This window comes from Akebia trifoliata, chromosome 5 (assembly GCF_017979445.1).
Source record: "Akebia trifoliata isolate Shusen 1 chromosome 5, ASM1797944v1, whole genome shotgun sequence".
Taxonomy (NCBI): domain Eukaryota; kingdom Viridiplantae; phylum Streptophyta; class Magnoliopsida; order Ranunculales; family Lardizabalaceae; genus Akebia; species Akebia trifoliata.
Window position 1 is genome coordinate 4,989,451 of NC_141379.1, and position 24,505 is coordinate 5,013,955.

General features: G+C 34.6%; 1 protein-coding gene and 2 pseudogenes across 1 annotated transcript; 2 read left to right on the forward strand and 1 right to left on the reverse strand.

Moving 5' to 3' along the window:
• Positions 1 to 1,196: 1,196 nt before the first annotated feature.
• LOC147401173 (AAA-ATPase ASD, mitochondrial-like) lies at positions 1,197 to 2,665 on the forward strand (annotated as a pseudogene).
• A 5,359-nt stretch (positions 2,666 to 8,024) lies between these two features.
• On the forward strand, positions 8,025 to 9,857 carry LOC147401174 (AAA-ATPase ASD, mitochondrial pseudogene; annotated as a pseudogene).
• Positions 9,858 to 10,721: 864 nt separating this feature from the next.
• On the reverse strand, positions 10,722 to 11,686 carry LOC147401175 (receptor like protein 28-like; the record flags this gene model as incomplete). Its single annotated transcript, XM_086441673.1, has 1 exon — positions 10,722 to 11,686. A coding segment is annotated over one exon (888 nt), but the record flags the coding sequence as incomplete, so codon positions are not given.
• Between the last annotated feature and the right edge of the window lie 12,819 nt (positions 11,687 to 24,505).

Below are 24,505 nucleotides of genomic sequence, written 5' to 3' on the forward strand. Positions count from 1 at the left end.
CATCACCCAGGTAGAATGGATCAGTTAGCCTCTTAAGTGGGGGCTGCTGGATATACCATGACGAGGCCTCCTAGACAAATGTGGGTGCTTGGGCCAGGAACAAAACCTTGAGGGGGAATGGGCAAGGCCCATGTCCGACCAAAAAAGAGGATAATATCGCCGCTGCGTACTTTGATACCGGGACGAGGCCTTTTGGGTGAAAGCCCATGAACAAAATCCCAGGCCCACGTGGCGTCTAACTGGGAACAATATCGTCATGGGACGTTATAGTGGTATCAGAGCCTGACCTCTACGTGGTAGGGGGAACGCCTGACTCACACGAGGACGTGTGTAGCCAAAGGGGGTGTGACCCAAGCCTGGGAACACAGTTTCGGGGTGAGAGGTTTAGTCCCACATCACCCAGGTAGAATGGACAGTTAGCCTCTTAAGTGGGGGCTGCTGGATATACCATGACGAAGCCTTTTGGGTGAAAGCCCATGAACAAAATCCCAGGCCCACGTGGCGTCTAACTGGGAACAATATCGTCATGGGGCGTTACAACAAAATTGTAACCACTAGATTAAAAATGTGTTGGCACAATCCTAGCCATTAGTTAAGGAGGTGCCACTAGTATAAATAAGGGTGAGGCATCTCATTTTGTAACAAGTAGTAAGAATCAACTAGTAAGAATCAAGTTGTGAGAAATAAGTTGTGAGTAAGAGGTCTTGAGAGGTTGTAAAAAAGTGTGAGTATTTGTAAAAGTGTGTTATTCTTAATAGAGTGTTATTTTCTTCTTCAACTTGTGAGTGATATTTTTATTGAGGGTATAGTACAAGTAAATTGTTTACTTGTTTATATCCAATATTTGTGCTTATAGAGTCAAGTACTCTAGATTTTTTCCTCAACAACACCATGATTCTTCAACCCAATGGCTTTGATTCCATCAAGGACCTTAACCCACACAAATACCAATAGACCACATAGGCCCAAGAAGGTTCATTTCTACATGGCCTTCTTCCAAGTATCTTCCTTAATTAAAGATCATCCCAACTAGTTCCACAATAGAAACTCAGAAATTACAAAGAAAAAACCAACACACACTTAATTTGAATTTTGAAACAAAAAGACTCACCCACTTTTTTCCCCCCCTCTTATTTAACAGGGTCTACTGGGCAATATTTCTCGAAGTGTTCCAACGAAAAAAGGAAGGAATGACCATGACAATGGGAGGGACATGGACTTGATTAGGATCAAGCCTTGGCAGTATAATGTTTATCTACGCTATGTTTCAACAATACTTCCCGGCGCATCTTCGATCCTACATTGAGAAATATATTGATCGATTGGTAGACTTCGTCAATCCATACATTAAGATTTCCTTCCATGAATTCACCGGTGCACATCTCAAGCGCAGCGAAGTCTACACTGCGATCGAAGCTTACCTTAGTGCCAATTCTTCTATGCGAGCCAAACGACTCAAGGCCAATATTGGCATGAATAGTAAGAATCTTCTTCTTAGCATAGATGACTACCAAGAAGTCGTAATTGAGTATGGAGGAGTGAAGTTATCTTGGTCTTCGAACAAAATTATACCCGATTCCCAGACCATCTCTCACATCACCTCTCCTGATCAACGGTACTATACACTCAAATTCCATAAACGGTACCAAGATCTCATCGTTGGGTCATACTTGAATCATGTTTTGGAAGAAGGGAAGGCAATTGGAGTGAAGAATCGGCAGAGAAAGCCTTACACTAACAGCGGGAACGATAATTGGGATGGGTACAAGTCCTTTAAGTGGAACCATGTAGTGTTCAACCACCCCGAAACATTCCAAACTCTTGCGATGGATCCAAAGAAGAAGAACAAAATTATGAATGATCTTGTTAATTTTAGCAAATCCAAAGACTATTATGCCAAGATTGGTAAGGCGTGGAAGCGTGGGTATCTCCTTTATGGTCCTCCTGGGACTGGTAAGTCTACTATGATTGCCGCCATAGCTAATCTTCTTGATTACGATGTTTATGATCTTGAATTAACGATCGTGAACGACAATACTGAGCTGAGGAAGCTTTTGATTGAGATAATGAGTAAGTCGATTATCATGATTGAGGATATCGATTGTTCATTGGATCTTATGGGCCAACGAAAGGAGAAAAAAGTGGAAGACAATGAAGAGATTAAGGATCCAGTACTTAAAAAGGCTAAAAAAGAGAGTAAGAGTAATGAAAGCAAAGTTACTCTTTCTGGGCTTCTTAATTTCATCGATGAGTTATGGTCAGCTTGTAGTGGAGAGCGATTAATAGTCGTTACTACTAATTATATTGAGAAACTCGACCCCGCTCTCATTTGAAGAGGTCGAATGGACATGCACGTCGAATTGTCCTATTGTACCTTTGAAGGGTTCAAGGTGTTGGCAAATAATTATTTGGATCTTGAGTCACACCATTTATTTGAGACTATTCAAATACTTTTGGAAAAGACTCAAATGACTCCTGCTGATGTTGCGGAGAAGTTGATGCTCAAAACTGTCATGGAGGACACCAAAAGTTGCTTAGAGAATCTAATTCAAGCTCTCGAGACAAAATTGAAGGAGGACGATGAGAAAGCCAAAGGCAAGGAGTACTAGTCCTCGTCGAATGAGGATGGTGAGAAAGGCAAGGTGAAGTAGTGTGAGTCATTGAGCAAGGATGAAGTAAAAGAAAATGGAGTCACAGACTAAGGAGGACCTTAACCCTAACAACTAGGATTCAATATTTTAAAACGATCAAAAGTGTTTTAGAGTATTAGATAGGAAGTAATGTTATCGGTTACAGATTTTTTTTCTATATGTATAAACCATCTTAGAATTCCTGTAATTTATTATCGAATCAATTTATAAGATCTTGGGCTGTTTGGCCTTTTCTTTCCATTTCTATCTCTATTAGATTTATTCCTACTATTAGTGTTCATTAAGACCTTTTTTCATATATATCATACACATGTTAATGTTCCCCGCTCTGCTCCTTCCAAAAAAATAAAATAAAAATCTCTTGGGAGTTTGATTGATGATTATCAATAAAGGGTTGTATAAGATCTTCATCCTCTGCTTTCAAATTGCATGAAAGAATTGCATCCAACGCCCAAATCGTCCACATTGTAGCCAGCCTTTGTGGTGTGTGCTCAAGCCCAAGGTCTTGCCCATTTTCTCGGGAGGCCATGAAAGGCACGTGTATCAAAAGGGCTTATTTGTAATTAAAATATTGATTGAAGGGTTTTTATAAATTAGATAATAAAAGAAGAATTTTTTTGTAATTTTGAAAATTAAGCAATGTGATTCTAAGGCCGTGAGTTGCAACTTTATGGATTTTGATTATAATGACCCTAATTATATTAAATTTAAATATAAAAGTGAGGGCATCTATGACCACTCAAATTTTGGTGTGAAACCACTTCTACTCCACCTTCTCTCATTAAACTAGTGAAGATTTTTTACTACGATTTTAGTATCGCTCAAAGCTTACTTATGATACTTCATAAAGCCCCAAGTCTCATTAGCAAATGTTTATTGTTGTAATGGAGATCATTGAGCTCAGTTTTTGGTATGTTAGAATTCACATTTTCAGATAAAAATCCAACAAGTTTTGGTCTAGCCTAGATTGATCAACTTAATAAGTTAAGCTATCTGCGATTAGCATTTTTTTTTTCTTGAGCAGCCACTCACAAGTACAACTGACCAAGCAGACTTCAGCGGCATCATTTATTCAACGGTATGCATTTAGTTATAAGTTATTCTTCAGCGACAACCATGTTATTGGAGAGGACTGGTTTCAACAAATTCAAAATGATCTTTGATCATCATAAGTTTGATGGAAGGTGTAAAAATATTAAATGGAAATGTAATAAGGCATATTGTGATTCACCCATTCATATTTCATGATTGGATCAAATCATTAGATATTTGGATTAGAATTGATTGTTGTTATTCTATAGATTAGGATTTGTTATCGGGATTATACAGTTTATTTTCAAAATCCAATTTTATTCTTTCTCAAGAAGTTACATGTGGCTTTGCACTTGCATCATAATTTATACTAACTTATTGTTATTATTTAAAAATATATATATATATATATATATATATTATATATATATATATATATATATCTTAAAATTCAATGAAAAGAAAGTATTATTTTCTTTTTGTATCTTGAGTTAAATGGTATGGTTTGGTAAATTGAGGGGTATTATAGTTGTATTGTGTATGCTAAGTTAGGAAACTAAATGAAATTTAATTTTAAAAAAAAGTTAGGAGACTAACCTTTAAAAGATAATCCCACAAGAAAAAATAATGAATGAAATTTAATTATTTAAATGAGATATAATCATTTAATATACTACATTGGCGTTGCGAAATGATCGTTCAGTGTCCCATTCGCATGTGCACATGTGCGACTTTTTTAAGGTGCATCTTGCATGTACACGAGCTTGAGGAGTCTTTTTCTATTTGCTAGAAAAATCATTTATCTTTGAATTGGTTTATTGGATGAAAAGAGTGGGTGTCAAATGGGCATGCCCATTTCCCTAAAAAGTTGATTAGATGTTGAAAGTGATGGTCGTTAAGTCATTTTTCGCGAGTCCTGGTAAAAATATTCAGATTTGGTAATTATTTGATATGGGTTCAATTTTGATAAGTTCAGAAAAGTTTCATTTGAAAATGGGAGAATTTTCGAAAAGTATGAAATGATGTTTTCGGATTTCTTAGTAAGACACATCATCTTCAACTTTCCTCAAATTCAAATTTTTATTAAAGATTTAAATGTTGAAGAAAATAAAATTTTGAGGGTGAAAGGTAAAATTTTTACCATAGTCAATAATTAATTGAAAAATCTATTAATTCATTGATTCACTTATTTGATGCATTAATACGTAATTTGAAGAATTTTACAAAATTTTGAGTATGGTACGAGTTCAAGAAGATCGAGGCCTAGGATGCAACAAATCTTACTTTATGAACTAGGCTAGCTTGATTAAGTTAGTCAGATTATAAATCTTACCTAAGGGTTAGGCCCACATGGATTATCACATTAGCAATCCAACACCATAGACTTTAAGATTTCATTGAAAAACTCATATTAAAAAATAAAATATTTTTTAAGCTTGATCAAAGACATTGAAAATGGACGACTATGGGACTCTAAAATTTAATATCAAAGTTCAATGGTGAAAACTAACGTTTTTTTATTTTTATTTTTTTAAATTCTTAGAATTTTTTTTTTCTCTACAACCTTGTGGCATCAAATCATGTTTACAAATTAGTGTGGTATGATAATTTTCTTTACTAACTTAATAAAAAAAATGATTGTCTTACTTAACAAATCTTGGATCGGGACCCCACATCTTTAAAAAAATTTAAATACATGTCGTTTATAATAATTACAGAAAAAAATGACTACATTTCTAAATCATCTTGGTGTCAATTGTGAATGAGATGTCAAAGTTTAGATTTTTCCTCTTCTCCTTTATTTTTTATTAAAAAATTTGAAGAAAAATTGTTTGATATGATTTAGACAATGTCCTATTTGACCGATCAATTCACTTTGAGGCCTCATTCATATAAAGGAAATTGCACAATGCAAGCCAACAGTCCAGTCCAAATGCAAGTAGTCAGATGTAAGGAAACCAAATCCTCCGGGACTCCAGATTATGTGAATCAAGCACTATGGTTGTTATTATTTTATATTTATCTTTTTCGTTCTTTGCGGATAGATAAGGAAATCAAATCCTTATGAGCTCTAATCAAATCTCTATGAATTATATTCAATATCTTTAAATAGTGAAAGAAATCTCATACTACTCATCCTTTGAGTTGGTGAGTGCAAACCAATCTCTCTTTTTACCAAAAAAAACTTTTAATTCATGGTGATACTTTTTGTCATTTTTAATTAATAAAATTATTTTATTATTATCATAATACTTAATGTATGATAAATTTGTGGCTGCTATTTTAAAATATTTTTTGAGGGATTGTATCAAATATATAATTCAAACCATCTCTTACATTATCATACTTCACCAAAATTTTAAGTTATTTATTGGTTTTCCTATTGAAATGAAGCCAACTTTCCATTGCTATAAAAGTAGGGAATCCTTTATTTAAGTCGACAATTACGGGCTGCGGGGTCATTTTCTCTTCTATTTAAGAATCATGGTGAAGAATCAAAGCTATTGGGGTGAAGAATCATGGTGTCATGCGCATGATGTTATTCTTTGTTGATTCTTCTTCCTTTAAGTTGATAAGTTAATATGGGTATCGCTAGAGAGTGAGTGCTATAAATCATTTCAATTTGTGCAAATAGACCGACTACATTTCAAGGCACCCAACTTGACAGAAGAGTCTAGTCAACGAGGCATCTAGAAGACTTGAACAACACTCCATAGAACTTATTTATACTTCTGCTACTTATTAATCAGGTGCGGGTGCTGCATGTGAAATACGAGAAGGCCACGACCTTACATGTTGAAACTAATATTTTTCTATTGGGTTGTGATGAATGCACTTGATTTTGGTATGGAGTTGGGTATGTGGCTGATGTGATAAGGGTACAGATTCATAGATCATTTTCTTCGGGATACACAAGAAAAAGATGTGCGACTCTGTGTTCTTGTCACATTAGCCGCGTATCCAACCATGTACTAAAACCACATGCATTCATCATTAATCTTTTTCTATTATAACAACATTTCTGATTTTTTGAGAGCTGCTATTGGCACACTAACTGTTGCCAGTGCCACACTAATTCTCATGTAAATCACTAAAGAATTGCACCCAGTTGGTGTGGCAATAGTAGCTGACTTCTTTCTCAAGCACTCAGAAGATCGGACCAATCACGTGTATTGAGCATTATCAAATTTACAAAACCACCCTCATTATGTTGCACGGGTCATCATGGCTTCAAATCTCGTTATTACTCCTCATCTCATTCATAAATGAGATCAAGTTGTCTCAGACAAGTCATCTCAATCAGTGATGATTTATTTCATCATCAGCTTAGAACTAAAAAAACATATATTTTTAATCCTCAGACCAGTTTTCTTCGATCTATTAGAATTAAAAAAAAAAAAAATAATAACCTTAACTTGAACCTCAAGATTCTATCAACTTCAAGTCTTTAACCTTCAATCCTACAACCCTAGAATTTTCAAAGAAATATTAAACTACGGAACTTTGGGTAGAAAAATTTAGGTTTTTCTACAAATTGTTAAGGAAAAGTAGAAATCTTTGGACTGAAGTTGAATATGTAAAATTAATTTAACATTGATGTTCGATTGAAGAGCTTGAAGCTGACTGGTCCTTGAAGACGAAGGAATTTTGGTCTTCTCCATTAGACTGAAGTCAAAGAATCACGGCATCAGTTTCAAGTTCAAAACACATTCAGGGGTATCTCTAGTTATCAAAACTTGAAGGAGGCATATCTAGGTCACGATTGTTTAAAGTTTTCTTTTTTTTTTTTTTTCTGAGAGATTTTTGAAATCTAGTCTGATATTTGTGAGATCTTGTTTGCAATATCTCGGTTATCTCTCCAGATTCTGCACAATTGAGACTACCATGGGTCTATCCTTCTCGTTCATGAACAATACCGAGATGACGGTCTCGGACAAGATTTGAAACCATATAGTTAAATGACATCCGAACATTACCCTGGTCTACAACAAGGGGAGGTAAATGAAATTATAAGAACGTTAGGGGATGAAGTTCAAATTAAATTAAACAAGAGAGGCCTAAAGTATAATTTACCCTATAAATAAAAAATGAAAAAAAGAAACTTCTCAGAAAATGAACCATTGACAACGTTTTCAAGTGGGATCCACAAATTAATGCCATCGTGAGGCATAATTCTTCAATCCAAGGGCTTTGATCCCCATTCGACCTTAACCAACGAAAATACAAATTACAACGAGGTCCAACAAGATTCATTGCTTCTATAACATGGCCTTCTTCCAAGTATCTCATCTTCCTTAATGAATACAATCCGAATTAGTCCCCACAACAGCAGAAACATAGAAATTGCAAAGAAAGACTAACCCCCCATTTCTCCCCCTCTTATTTAAATGCTTATAGTTGATAGTGTTTCATCCAAAGAGAAGGAAATGGCCATGACAATGGGAGAGGCATGGACTTGGTTAGGATCAAGCATAGGCACCATCATGATCCTCTACACCATGTTTCAACAATACTTCCCCAAGGATCTTCGATATTACATAGAGAGATATACAGACCGATTGGTGGACTTCTTCAATCCATACATTAAAATTTCCTTCGATGAATTCACCGGCGAGTATCTCAAGCGCAGCGAAGTCTACACCGCGATCGAAGCTTACCTTAGCACCAATTCTTCAAAGCGAGCCAAGCGACTCAAAGCCAATATTGGCAAGAACAGTAAGAACCTTCTTCTTAGCATGGACGACAATCAGGAAGTCACAATTGAGTATGGCGGAGTGAAGTTAAGGTGGTCTTCGAACAAAATTATACCCGATTCCAAGACCATCTCTTACTTTGCCACTCCCGACCAACGGTACTACACACTTACATTCCATAAAAGACACCAGGATCTCATCCTCGGGTCATACTTGGATTATGTTATCGAAGAAGGGAAGGCGATTGGAGTGAAGAATCGGCAGAGAAAGCTTTACACGAATAACCCAAGCGAAAATTGGGGTGGATACAAGGGCGCCAAGTGGAGCCATGTAGTGTTCAATCACCCAGCATCGTTCCGAACACTGGCGATGGATCAAAAAAAGAAGAAGGAAATTATCGACGATCTTATCACCTTCAGCAAAGCTAAAGACTATTATGCCAAGATCGGTAAGGCGTGGAAGCGTGGGTATCTCCTTTATGGCCCTCCAGGAACGGGTAAGTCTACTATGATTGCCGCCATGGCTAATCTTCTTGATTACGATGTTTATGATCTTGAATTAACGACCGTGAAGGACAATACCGAACTGAGGAAGCTTTTGATTGATACGCCGAGTAAGTCAATTCTCATGATCGAGGACATCGATTGTTCACTTGATCTTACGGGGCAACGAGAGGAGAAGAAAGAAAAAGAGGAAGATGAAGATGACATTAAGGACCCGGTCCTTAAAAAGGCTATAGAAGAGAGTAAGAAGAAAGAAAGCAAAGTTACTCTTTCTGGGCTTCTTAATTTCATCGATGGGCTATGGTCGGCTTGTAGTGGAGAGCGATTGATAGTTGTTACTACCAACTATGTGGAGAAACTCGACCCTGCTCTCATTCGAAGAGGTCGGATGGACGTGCACATTGAATTGTCCTATTGTACCTTTGAAGGGTTCAAGGTGTTGGCCAAGAATTATTTGGATCTTGATTCGCACCATTTATTTGAGACCATTCAAATTCTTCTGGAAAAGACCCAAATAACTCCAGCCGATGTTGCGGAGAATCTGATGCTCAAAACTGTTGTTGAGGACACTGAGACTTGCTTAGAGAATCTAATTCAAGCTCTCGAGACAAAACTGAAAGACGATAAGAAAGCCAAGGAGAGCAAGGATGAAGTGAAAGAAAATGGAGTCATAGATCACGAAGGAGGAGTCAATAAAAGTGGGATATAACTATCTTTTAGTCTTTATATACGTGTAGAATTAATCTTGTAACAGATCTGAGGTCTTTTAGTATATATAATCATAGATTGGGATTATGGGCCATGGTTTATGGTTTCGAAGGGATTTATTTAGGTTTTTAAACTAAGCACAGTCGTTCTTCATTCTTGAGAGCATAGTTCTATAAGAAAACAGAACAAAATCCCATTAAGATTATTATAATGAATCCTTTATTTATCTATTTTAATTATTTAAATAAGATATAATATTTTTTTTTGCACTGTTGTATTGCCGTGCATATGTCTGTGTATTGCACTTTTAATAATCTTGAGTAATGCTGGGGTGACACAGGTCTTCTAAGAAGGAAAAAAAAAAAAAGATAAAAACATAGGAATAAGAAGAAGGCTTAAATTGATATATCTCTTATTCAATAATTGGCGACGGGAACATTAGGCATATTACAAGAGGAGTATTTAAACAATTAATATAATGAAATAAATCCCGTAAAATCTATTACAAATGTTCCTCAGATTTGCAATTGGTGTTATCCTAAAAAATTCTGCAGTTTTGATTTGACCTTTGGATAGGATTTTCCATATTAGTTGAAACTGATAAATCTTCATGTTAATCTGATTTTTCCTGATTTTTAAGACTTGCTAGATCATCATTTTGATTTAAACTTATTGCTGTAAGAGCTCCAATACCCCTCAACGTCTCTTCACTGATTTCGACAATATTGTGAGAGTCTTCCCCTTTTTTTCTTCAAGAGTCTTGTACTTCCTTATTTAGAGTTCCAATACCTCTCGATGTCTCTCTATTGATTTCGGCAATATTATGAGAGTTTTCCCCCTTTTTCCTTCGAGAATCTTATGTTTCCTTATTACTCTATTGACTCTCACTAATGTCGAGGGTGTCGAGCTGTGGTTTATTGCTAATAGTGTGATTCTCAAATTCTGATGTGACTTACTATCCACGTCACCCATTTAATGAGTCAACAACCAAGTCATTTTTTTATTATTAAAAAAAAAAAAAACAGAAATTTGGTGAAGAAGCTAACGCCTTCTCCTTATTAAATAATAAAACGCAGAGTTGGGAGATTGTGCATGCTTCTTCGTAGAACATTTGGATTGAGTAAATCTATAAATAAATAATAAAATAAAAATGGACAAAAGAGAAGATCAGAGAAGAGAACCCACTGAAGAAGATTATATTCTCATTCAATCAAGGACTTATAGGTCTAAACCTTTTACACTCCATTAACGTCTTCTGAATCCTTCCTTTACAGAAGAAAAAACTCAGTGGGCATCGAAACAAACAATTATCAACCAAACTCACATTAGCAAACCCAGGTTTCAACGCCACTAACGGACTTGGAATTGGCCCAAACAAGTAATTCCCACCAAGCAATAATCTCTCAGATGGAGAAATCCCCTCGACAGGAACAACAACCTTCAAAGTGTATTGCGAAGGTATCATCCTTGTAAACTTGTTGTTCTCAAAAACCAAAGCAGAGAGCTTTGGCATCGTCGCCATGAAAGCTGGTAACAATCCTTGAATCTCATTGTAGCTCAAGTCGAGAGCTATTAATTCGCTTTGGGTACTTAGATTACCTGAAATTTGTAAAAATGTGAACTTGTTGTGAGAGAGCGTGAGTTGTTGGAGTGATGGGTGATCGAACAGAGCTGAAAAAACAGGGCCAGAGATTCGATTTCGACTCAGATCCATAACCTGTAAAAAACCCAAATTTCTAATGTTCTTTGGTAGATTTCCTTTTAGACTATTGTTCGTCATCGAAATTTCAACCAAAAATGCTGGAAAATTATATGGACCACGTCCAGAGATTCCATTATCGCTGCAATCTAAGAAAGATATGTTTTTCAAAGTACCAAAATTGGGGAATTTTCCAGAAATCTCGTTTCCTTGAATCTCCAACATTTTCAAACTTACCAGATTGTTGAAGCTCGCTGGAATCTGTCCTTGAAGAAGATTGTTATCAAGATAGAGCTCTTCGAGACTTGAAAGAGACTCAATTGATGAGTCATGAATCCTTTGAGTATTTGGGCTTGTTAAATTCAATCTAAGAAACAAGGTGAGAAGAGGAGAAGATAGGAGATGAGTTCATGGAAGAAATAAGGAGAGAAGAGGAGAAGACGTTAGTCATGAAAAATTAAAGAAAATGGCTGTTTTTTTTAACTCTTGGACCATTTTATCGGATTCAAAGTGATGCGATGGAGGTGAACTAGATGTGATTGTTGAGATTAGTCATGAAACTAATTGAACAATCACAAAAAAAATTTATAAAAAGAAATCATTAGGCGCAGATCAAAATAAAACCCCAAAGTAAAAAAAATTCTTGATATAAAAAGGTAAAAAAAATCCTCTTATTTTATTTATTGTCATTGATTAGATTCAATTATTCAGGGATTTTCCATTTTATCCCAAAGTAAGAAACCTGTGGCAAACTAAGTATTGAACAAATAACATTTTATTCTGAGCATGAAGTTCAACCTCTTTGGTTCATTTTTTTCTTAGATTGGCAGAATCTTGGGCTTGTTTTCCCAATAGTCTGATCAAAAGATGTCGAGTGGATGGTTTATACTATGATAAAAATCAATGTTAAGATCTCTAGAGGGAATATATATATATATATATTTACCAAGTTGGTCATTAGACAGAATTTGATTATTTTGGCCAACCATTCACTAAGTGAAAACTGGAAAATTCGACATAAAAAATTGACAGCCCAGGCCCACAAATTCTAGAAATTGAATTTTGGCAATTTAGGACCATCGAAATTGTTAATGTTCCCAGATTTGACAACTTAGAGCTGTCGAATTTGTCTCATCTTGACAGTTTCGACCCGTTGGAAAAAAAAAATTTGACAATAAAAAATTTGACACCAATTTGACCTCTTGGTCAGTCGAATTTTATGAAATTTGACGGCCCGAGGCCGTCAAATTTGGGCTTTTTTCACATTGTGATTGTTCTGTCGTGGCCATGATCACGATTCCAATTGGTAAAGTTGGGTTGTCCAATGTCCAACCTCAAAACTGTTGAGGGACTGATTTTTTGCTCATAGTCCAACAATCAATTGACATATGGGGCAAATGATGTAAGCAATAGAGAGAAATCCTCCCTCTCCTGCCCACACATCCTCTACACACGAATTTTAGTTTTAAGATTTCAAAATTTTAAAAAAGGTCATGGGGCTCACATGGATCATCACATTGGTAATCAAACACCACATCCTTCTAGATTTCATTAAACACCTTATAGTCAAAAACAAAGTTTTTCAAGCTTGATCCATGGTGTTGAAAATGGATGGATGGATGGCTACCAAGCACCCAACTTTAAAATTAAAATTCAACATCGAAAAATAATTATTTTAAAAATTCATGGAATTTCATTACTACAACATGGTGGAATGCGAAAAGTTGATTTAATCAAGAAATTTCATTTTTTTTCACTCTGGGCTCTTTTTTTTTTTTTTTTTGTCACTTGTGCCATGTGTCAAATGGGTGTTAAAGCACCACACTATTCTGATACGATCCCATCATATTTCTGAAGTTTTTCTGTTCTAAGTAACCTTCAATTCTTCGTAAAAAAAAATGAGAGTAAGGAGTTCATCATTAGAGATTGAGTCAAAGCTAGTCCGAATTGAGTTGAAAAAGATCCATATTTCGTTGGATTTAATGGGGAGGCCAAACTAGATATTTGAGATCACAAAGGTTAGTGAAGATTGATGGTGGGGATGGTAAGCTTTCTTTTGAAGAAGGTATCCTGAAGACGGATATAATTAAGAAGGAAAAAAAAAAGCCTAAACTAAACTAAAGCTAAAAAGAGAAAAGAAAAATTGCAATAATCAAAGAATTTTCATTAAAGTTGAGATTGGCCCTTGAGGTTTTTATTCCATGAAAGAAAATGAAAAAAACCTGAAAACGTCCTTGTTGAGAAAGGATGGCTCATCATGAGAGGATGGGCTATATGCATTAGTAAATTAGAATTAGGTGATACCTATAAGAGAATATGATGCATGAGATATATTATATTATTATTTTGGAAGGTAGTGATGGAAAATAATTAATGTTGCAATATCAATTAGGATATTTTACAGTAGAATTATTAATAAAGTAGAGTATTTATATATTATGCTAGTTTCCATATATTGGTTGATGTAATTTCTATAAATACCCTATTAGGGTTTATGTAATATTTGTAGACATGAAATGTTCGCCATGAACCTCAATACTACATTGTTTGGAGTCGCCACCATTCTTTTTTGAAAATGGGTGTGAATGGGCACCCGAATTGATCATTTTGAAAATCATTTTTTTCATAGCATTGTAGTAACTCTCATATGTTGGAAAGGGCACGGTCTACCTAAGATCTAGGTAAGGAGGTCCGGTTAGAGGATGGGGAAGGTGTTAGGCACCCCATCCTCTCTACCAAAGGTGGTTACCTTGCTTGACCATTTTATTTTGTAAAAAACTCAAGAAAACAAATATTAAAATGCATGAGAATGTATGATAAGAGTGGTGTGTGCATTAAGTGGAATGTTCCCTTAAGAAAGGATTTTGATTTTTAGCATGACATTAGGGGCATTCTATGGAAAAGAATGACCCATGTAGCCACATTAAATTTATGAATATGAATGTAGGTTTGGGCTTTTAGAGAGACTCCATGATGGAGTTCCCTTGAGGCCACAACCATGATGCATGTATGCATAGCTAGAAACTTAGTGTTTCACCCCATCAAGAGGGTGACACATTTCTTCATCATTGCCATGCATAAGTGAGTGTGTGCATTGTGTACAATATGATGCATGAAACTAAGGTTAAAAGGGCTTCAACTCCCATCCTTTCGATCGAACCTTAGTCTAATCTACCGGGGATGGGAGAGGGTGTGCATTACATCCTAAAGGTTTTCTAAGAATAAAATAAAATGGAAGGTTAGAAGAAGAAGATGCAAGCTTTGAAATAGATAGACTACATGTTAAACCCTACCTTGTCCCTTGATGGTTTTGAATGAACTTGATCTTGAGAGGTGAGCTTAGGAGTTGAGTGAGGTGATTGAAGGTTGAGTGAGTTGAAGTTTAGAATATGAGAGAGTGAGTAGAAATTTGGGTAGAGTTTTAGGTTGAGAGATGGGGGCTTGAGAGCATGAGTTGTTCATAGAAAATGAGGGTATTTATAGAGTTTTTGGAGGACTTTTGGGGATAAAGTGGTCCAACCCTAAAAATGAAGAAAATGGACATGAGATTTAGGTTATTTCTTTTTGGATTTTCCATTTGTATGAGGGTAAAGATGACATTTGTGAAGAAACCCTAAAAGCATGCTTTGATCCTTGATTTTTTGGTAAATAGAGGTGAGAGAACAAAAGTACTTTTGGGAGGGTGAATGGGGGAGTGACATGTGTAAAGGTGGAGTGGTAGGTAAAAAGTAGATCTTGGTTTATTTGTAAATAACTCATAAAGCAAGGGTGGAAGTGTAGTTTTGAAATGGATCAATGGGAAAACAAAAGCACATTTGGGAGGGTGAATAGGAGGATGACATGTGTAAAGGTGAAGTGGTAGGTGAAAAGTAGACTTTGGTTCATTTGTAAATAACAAATAAAGCAAGGATAGAAGTATAATTTTGAAATGGACCAATGGGAGAACTCCATGTATGTACTTGAAGATTCCCACCTTTTGAGGGTATAATGGGAAGTCCCCTCACCTTTATGGATTATTACCAAAGACCAAACAACCTTTTTGGTTTGACTATCCCTTTTGAGAAGGGTATTCTTGAGTTTACACAAAAAGGAAGTTGACCCTCCAATTAGGTGATGCATTGGGCATTGGGGGCTTATGAGGTATCAACATGTGTCATATTATGAAGGGGTAAGAGAATGGACTTGGAGTGGGCTTGGGTTTGGATTTTGTCTTGGGCTTAGGTTGGGCTAGAAAATAGATTTAGGTTATGGGTTTAGAATGGCATTGGGTTTTGGGCTTAGGTTGGGCTAGGTAATGGATTTGAGTAATTGGGTTTAGAATGGCATTGGGTTTTGGGCTTAGGTTGGTTAGGGAGTGGACCATGGTGATTGTATGGATGATGGATCGGTTAATGGAGAATGAATACGAATTTGGAGTGGGTTAGGGACAAGGTTGAGTATGCAAACTATATGACATGATGCATGTATGCATGAAAATGATGCAAAATAGCAATGTGGGTTCGTCGAAAATCTTGAGTTCTAAATCGGAATCAATTCGAGAAAATTTGGATCTTCCTAACGGGTTCGTGCAATTGGGGTGTCTACAATATTCATCTAAAAATACTCAGTACATTAGATTCTGCATGGTATTAGAACTGAAGCTCCTTCACGCACATCGATCTTGGAGCATCGTTTTTCGGCGATGTCACCACCGCCATTGTCGAACCTAAATAATTTTTTTTCTATTATTAGTATTTATTTATTTTCAATAAAAATACCACATTTCTCTATATTTATACAAACCTCCCTACTTCACAAGTTAATTCCTCTCGATCTCGATTTTTATTTTATCTAAATTTTCTTCAGTGAGAATTCTTGTACTACCGCATGATCCTTATCTGTATACTTATGAGAGAGATCGTGACAGACCTAATTTAGTTGGTCACTGTAAAACCCTAAGTTTCAATTCGTATCTCGAGAAAAAATAAATAGTGAAATTTTGAAAAAAATCCTAAAAGTGAGATTTAGGATAAAATTATATGATGTTGTTCTGGTCATTTTTAATGAAATCCGACCTTACCATTGAATTCAAAATGATCGAAAAATATACTTTAACTTGTAAGCACGCTCAAATGCAAGTTCAAATAGAAAAATTTATAAATCCTCAATTTTCGAGTCGGACTAGGCTAAAATAATGACTTTTTGTTAGAATAAGAATTGTTAAGATTTGATCATACCATTGAATTCGTAACAAAAAATTATAAAAAATGAACTATTTACTTGTCATTTTTAGAGATTAAAAAGTCGAATTATCGTTAAAAACGAAAACGACATTAATTTAGGGTCCCATTGGGCCAAAAATATAAATTTTTGTTAAAGATAGAATTTGGAGAAATTGACCACACCATTAGATTTGGAATGAAAAATTAAATAAAATAGAGTATTATTCGTCATTTTTGGAGTCCGGACGGTCAAGTTATCGTTAAATGAAACAATAGGTAAAATACCGATTTTGTCCCAAAAATTTATATAAATAATTTTTCAAAAATTTTCACTATTCATCGTCATTTAAAACCATCAAAAAACCCACCAACATTTTTTAAAAAAAATTTGATTTTTTCCTTGACTTTCCAACTCAGATTCTCCGTGAACGGTTCGTCTTCGACCTCCGACATAGAAGGAAAAAATGTCCGCAACCTCGACCTCTACAAAATCCACTAAATTTTCTTTTATTTTCTCATATTTTTCATCCCATATCATAAAAAAATAGCCGTATGTGATACAGGGACTTCGTACCTTCGACCCTACATTTCATTTGTTTCGGGGTCAAACCGTCTTCTGCTGCAAAAGGGAGAAAAGACGATGGCATCAAGATCTTCGAAATCATTGGGTCAGATTAAAAAATTAGTCATTTCGAAGTTCGATTTATCTCAATTTATGTACCAATCATCTCGATTTTAGCGCACGAACTTTGATCATCTCGCACAGAGATGATAAGGAACTCTCAATTTCTATTAGTAATCGTAGATTGTGAAAATTGCATTTATGATTTTATTAAAAATTTGTGATGTGTTTTCAAAAATATAAAATTCAATTGGTTATTTCAAATTCACGTCAGAACTTGCATATTTGATATGTTTAATTGTATTTTATAACAAATTATACGTGGGAAGGATATTTCACCGGGTATTTACATCGCTCGAACCCTATTTTGATCTAAGTTTTGTATTTTTTTCAATGTTATTGAAAAAAATAAATTTTATAGTTGAATTTTTTTTTTAATATTAAGTGAACTCATATTGAGTTGATGAATATCAGAAAGTGAATATTTTTTTCTCGAAAGATTGAAAACTACGAAAATTAGAAAAAGGGGAAAATGGAAGAAACGGTAAAATGTAAGAATCACACCCGAGGGGTGATGCCTGCATTTTACATTGTAATGTTGTATGTAGGTTGGTGAAAAGATAACCAAGGATAATGACTGGTTGCATGCTTATTTAAATTCTGTTGGCACAGAGGCTCCAAGTTTCGTTATTTATTTTAGGCCGAGTAGCCACAGTTGTATGGTAGGAAACTAGATATCTATTCTTAACTTTGTATTGTTAATTTCTCTTTTATTTTCAAATGAAAATAATATATATATATATATATATATATAAAGCTATTTTGTGAGTTGTTAAAGAGTTTGTGAATGTCTGAAGGGATAGTGCGTCATATCATCTGGAGAGGTGTATTATCCTGGGATGTACGACAGAGACTACCAAACTCATACGTGGTATAAGACGCGTATAAGAGTAGAGTCACAAATAGAATCCAGATTTATTCCTCTCTATCTTTACCAGTGAACTTGTAATGTAAAGGTAGTCGTATACGAATGGTTTGTATATTTAGGAATCACATGCACGCCTGATAGGCATAGACGAAAATGATTAGTCAGTGATCACTAACAATTTATAGTAGTTGAACGTTCTGACACATCGAAAAGAGACTCATTGCTTATGGTCACGTCAAATGGCCAGTCTCAGCCGGATAAATGATCCCGCAAGTGTGGTAAACAGTGTGACCAGCCACAAAATCAAGAATTAATACTTTATTATGAAACATCATGTCCCAACTAAGAACGATCCAGTCATGAATCCCAACTCTTTAATTCTACTACTCCACCATAGTGTATTATGTATCTGTTGTCTTATTTTGATATATAAAATGAAATGTATGTTTAATGTTTCCATTTGATTAATTAGATTTGTATAAAAAGAAAATGCTATAGTAGGTACTGTTGATTAATGTAATGTGAGTTTTAAAATATTTAGTTGCTCATCCCTAACTATATATACCGGTTAATCGTAATTTTCTCTGTTAAACTTTGCATATTTTAAAATGATTTAGTATGTTTATTCTTTCATGTTAAAAGAGGTTATTGGCAGAAATTATTTGCTTCCCTACTGGGTAACCATTGTTACTCACCCTTCATTCTCCATTTTTTTAGTTTTAGAGCTTGGCGAGACAGGTATAAAGCACGAGTGAGGATTATCTGGTGGGTCAGATAGACAATCAGACTCCGTCACCTGGTGAGTATTGGGGTTATACTTGATTTGTCCAGGAGTATTATAGATTTGTGTTGAGCGTTAGGATTTTTGTTAGAGTGAGGAATTTTTGTATAATCTTGTATATAAATTTCTTCTTCCGCATTATGATCTATAATACGTTATTAGATGTATATAGGCTTCCGCTAGTATTATATTTTGTATATATATATATATATGGAAGATAATGTATGTCGTTTATCAGGTGTAGGTTGATTACCTTAGAATGCTAACATAAACAGAGGAGATCATACCGAAATTTCGAGACGTCACCTTGTGCCTTAAGATCTGACATGGGGCTTTGTGTTAGCGTTTGGCGGGACGACACAGTCACCGACGCTGATAAACTCAAAAATGAGCGAAATGCAACAGTGATGGACTTCACAAACAAACGGTAACCACCATCAAGCTTGATCGGACGTTTATGGCTATCCATCATCAAGTATTTCATGAGATTACGGGGAGTTATTTAATTAAACCAATTGCATACTCTTTTTTCAAAAGACCATGCAATTACGGGAGGGTGGAAGATAATATGATGTATGAGATAGATTGTATCATTATCAATGTATCTCATCACAAAAGGGAGGTAGTGATGGAAAATAATTATATTGCAATATCAATTAGGATATTATGCATTAGGAATATCAATAAAGTAGAATATTTATATATTATGTTAGTTTCCATATCTTGGTTGATGTAATATTTATAAATACCTTATTAGAGTTCATGTAATATTCATTCAAAAATACTCAATAAATAAGATTCTTCAATTCCATCTGAAAAACCAATTAGATAGTGAAATAGGAATCCTAAAGGCTTCATTTGATGGGGAATGACCCACAGACCAGAGGCTAGCCGATACATCATACCTTTGTGGCTTGTTTTTGTTTTTTGTCATTTCCCCCATGCACCAACAAAAATATTTTAGTCTTGCTTCAATTTCTTTTCTTTACAATTTTGATCCTACACATTTAGAGAAGAGAATTGAAATCTCATTGATCAAGGCTTAGAAAGTTGTTTCTGGGGCCCTAATTATAGAGACTTTAAAGTTTAATTATATACTAAATCCCGTAAACAGGCATAATTCATCAATAGTCCATTATTATAATTATTATTATTTAATAAATTATGATTTTTGACCTAATTTCGATTATTTATTTGTATAGGTCAAAGTTGCGAAATTTAAAAGGATGAACTAAAACAATTAAAGATATACATTATGATTCAAGACCCAGGACAAGACCAGACACCGAAGACCAAAGTCAAAGGGTCCACAAGCAACGTGGCGCAGTAAACACATTGGGCAACACGGTGATGTCAACGAATTATATTTTAAGATTTGTGTAATGTTGAGACGACGTGATTTGTAATGTAACAAGTTAGGGTTTAGAGTCCTTGTAAAACACGAAAGTGTTCCGAATTCTAAAGGAACCCTAATTTGATCTCTATAAATAAGAGACCAGACCATAGCTAAATCTCATCTCATCTCCCCTGAGATTATTTTTTCTTATTATCACTGATTTTTTCTATTTTTATTTTAGTCTACTTTTTGTTCAAGCTTTGTAAACAGTTGGAATACTCTACCAATTTCAAGTAAAGATTAATAAAAGAATCATCATTTTCTTTTCAATCTCTTCTCTTTTTTACTTTTATGTTATTTTATTATTCTTACTATGATCTGTGGCTAGATTCCATTAAAGAGGTTGATGAAGCCTAAGCAAAATCATCTTAGATAATTTTATTTGTTTCTTATCAAGCTTCAATTATCTATTGTGATACCAATTTATTGAATAGTAATAATTAGATATAATATTTATTCTCATGATTTTAATTTTTTAATCTTAGATAAGTTTAAGTTAAACTATGCTTTGTTAGATATTTGATATTTAACCTTTTGATTTTGCTTTATTAAATATCATTACAAAATTTAGGATTAATATTTGGATTAACAAATTTCATCTTCTAATCTAATAACCTTAGTTTTTGTGGAGGACGATTTTGTGAAGGATTGATCACAAAGGCCGAGCTTCGTTATCTTCCCAAGTCCTTAAAGTGCACACTCACTATTTTATTCTTATATTGGCCCTTTTCCCCTTAAAAACAGAGTCTCTGATGCCAAAGTTAGAATGATCATAAAGTTTTATAGAATCTTTTTTTTTTATGATCAATCCTTCACAAAATTGTCCTCCACAGTTTTGTTGATTAGATTGAGATAATAAGTAAACAAATAAATTAATAAGATGAATTGTTTTGGTGTATTTGATTAATCTAATTTTTTTACAATGTGATTCCTACTCTTATTTATCTTAGATTAATTTTATTTTAATTCTCTTTAATACTTTGAATTGTGATCGTTTTTAAGTCAAAAATTGTTGGATCAACGTTATCTTTGTTAATCGACCCTTACTTGTCAAAGTTTTTATTTATAGATAATTTGCACTAAACACTCATCACCACATCCCAAAAATTTTCACATATGATTAGTTTAAATTAATATATATATATATATATGGTCAGGCTCAAGGGACATATGAAAAAACATATGTATAAACAATGTAACATTAATAAATTTTCAAAATATGGGGTAGAAGTTTCATATTGAGTTGATTTTTTGTGAGGACGATCTCTATGATGGGAAGATCATCCGAAAAAAAAAAATCAATCCAATATGAAACTTCTAACCCCATTAAAAGTGATTTAGAATGTGGACCGTCGATTTTTTGTCAATAATTTGTAAATCACTTTTGATGGATTTAGAAGTTTCAAATTGAGCTGATTTTTTGTGAGGATGATCTTCTCATCATAGTGACCATCCCAGCAAAAAATCAGCTCAATCCAAAATCTAACCCATATTTTGAAAAACCATTGTTTTTACATATGTCCATTGAACCGCCCCCATATATATATATATATGGGAACCGTTCAGAGGCCCTAAAGAGAGCCAAATATTGTGCCAAACATTTTTGAAAATAAGGGTTAGAAGTTTTAGAATGGGATGTTTTTCTTTGTGAGGATGATCTCTATTGTGAAGAGATCATCCTCACCAAAAATCAGCTCATTCCGAAACTTCTAACCCTAATTCACAAGTTGAAGAATTGTGGACCGTCTGATTTTTATAAATCACTTTTTATGAGATTAAAGGTTTCAGAATGGGCTGATTTTTGTTGAGGATGATCTCCTTATCATAGAGATCAACCTCACAAAAAATCAGCCCATTCTAAAACCTCTAATCCATACATCAAAAAAATGTTTGGCACTCTTTAAACCTCCGACCGCCACCCTATATATATATATATATATATATATATATATATGGGGAAATGTTCGACACCCTAAACTTTACCCTACACTTTAACAAACATGTTTTGTCCTACATGGGTTAGAAGTTTTGGAATGGGCTGATTTGTGGTGAGGATGATCTCTATGATTAGAAGATCATCCTCACCAAAAATCAGCCCATTCCGAAATTTTTAGTCCCATGTTTACAAGTTGAAAAATCATGGACCGTCCATTTTTTATAAACCATTTTTTATGGGGTTAGAAGTTTTGGAATGGGCTGATTTTTGGTGAGGATGATCTCCTCACCATAGTGATCATCTTCACCAAAAATAAGCCTATTCCAAAACTTCTAACCCATGTAGGACAAAACATGTTTGTTAAAGTGTAGGGTAAAGCTTAGGGTGGGGAACGAGACCCATATATATATATATGGGTCCCGTTCAGCAACAAACATTTTGGCAAAAGATTTTTCAAAACATGGGTTAGAGCTTTTGGAATGGGCTTATTTAAGACAAACACTGTGTCGCAATATAAGACAAACACTGTGTCGCAATGTGTGTCGTAGGAACCCCACCCATATATATATATATATATTGCAAAGTGTGAATTAAGAGACACATTTACGACATATTTTAAAGAATAATGATAAACTGAGTCAAAAAAAGTCACTGAAAATTCATTCGTTGACATAGTGGTGCACAAAACCATAGATTTTTTCCCTCAAGATACACAAGGAAATCACTATGGTTTTGTGCACATGCAATGTCAGTGGGTAAATTTTGAGTGATTTCTTTTGAGTCAATTTATCACGAGACGACTCTATGTTGGAAGAGTCGTGATTTTCTAACTCCCCCTCCCTTCGTGACTGTGCAGAGAATCATAGATTTTTTTCTTGGGATACAAGACTGCACATATTTTTTTTGGGGGGGGAGGGGGGGAGTTTGTCAGAGAGTAGTCAATTTATTCATTTTGAAAGTCCTCTCTAAGGGTTTATGGCTCAGATTTCTTATTTTTATTATTATTACAGGAGACAAATAGCACGGGAGGGACCATCGGGTTGGAATGAGAACAAATATATTAGTCCAAAGTAAGCACCACGAGTCAAGACCTTTTCCTGCGTGGGACTTAATTAATACCATTTGTGAATCCGCAAGACATGGTACATACCAAGTTGAACAATCAACTAAATTATGGTAACTTATTAAGTTAGTCCAAACTCAAAAGCAAGCATCACGTCAAGACCTTTGACTGTGATGGACCTAATACCATGTGTGAATCCCTAAGATATGGCACATATCAAGATGAACTATCAACAAAATTATGGTAACATATTAAGATCATTTGTTGATATTGTGCTCTTAGGAAATCTATCAGCCATCACGATTTAAAAAAAGTCTGATCGAGACCAAGATGACATTCCTCAATCTTCTAGATATAATTTTTGAATGACTCGCGAAAGTTGAGATTCTTCTTCTTCTTCTTGGTATTATTATTTAAGAATTAAAAAAAAAAAAAAAAAGAACCCTGTCTGAGATAATTTGGACGGTGCCGTTTGTGAATGCGAGAAGGCAAGGGACCAAATTTTAAAATCATGTTATTAATAGAACATTCAATCAATTCACTTTGAGGTCTCATTCATGGCAATACTTTTGTCATTTTCAATTGGTAAAATCATGTATTATTATCATTTTTTTGTGTGTGGCTAAGTACTTATTATTATCATATTATAATACTACATGTATGATAATTTTGTGGCTGCCATTTTATAATATATTCTGAGGGATTGTATCAAATAAATAATTCAGACCATCTCTTACATTATGAAAGTCTAACAATTTTTCTAGCTATTTAGTAATTTTACGATTGAAATGATGCCAATTTTCATTTTCTTTAAAAATTGGGAGTTAGTAGGTTAATTTTTTTTATTTAAATCCGAATATTTCCATAAATAAGCCTATTTACAAAGAGAAGGGTTTGAGAACAGTGTCCCATACCAAACCATGATCAGATGGCACCCCATTTTATGCCACGTGGAATTTTTGGGGATCCATTGACTGTATGTTCCATCCCTTGATAAATCTACACACAAAAGATCAGTTTGATTGGTGGTGCATCCATTGATAGTATCATTGTCTTAAGAATGATTTTAACCGTAGGATTTAAACTCTTTTCAAGAACTTGGATCTAGTGGATGCATGTTATCAAACACTAAGATTTTTGGTATTTAGGTTCTCCAAAGGATGGATCACATATCCATACGGTCAATGAGTTCCAAAAATGCCATGTGGCATAAATGGGGTGTCACCTAACCTTGGTTAGGTATGGGAAACTGTTCTAGATCCCTACTCATTTATTAACAGGTGCAGATCGT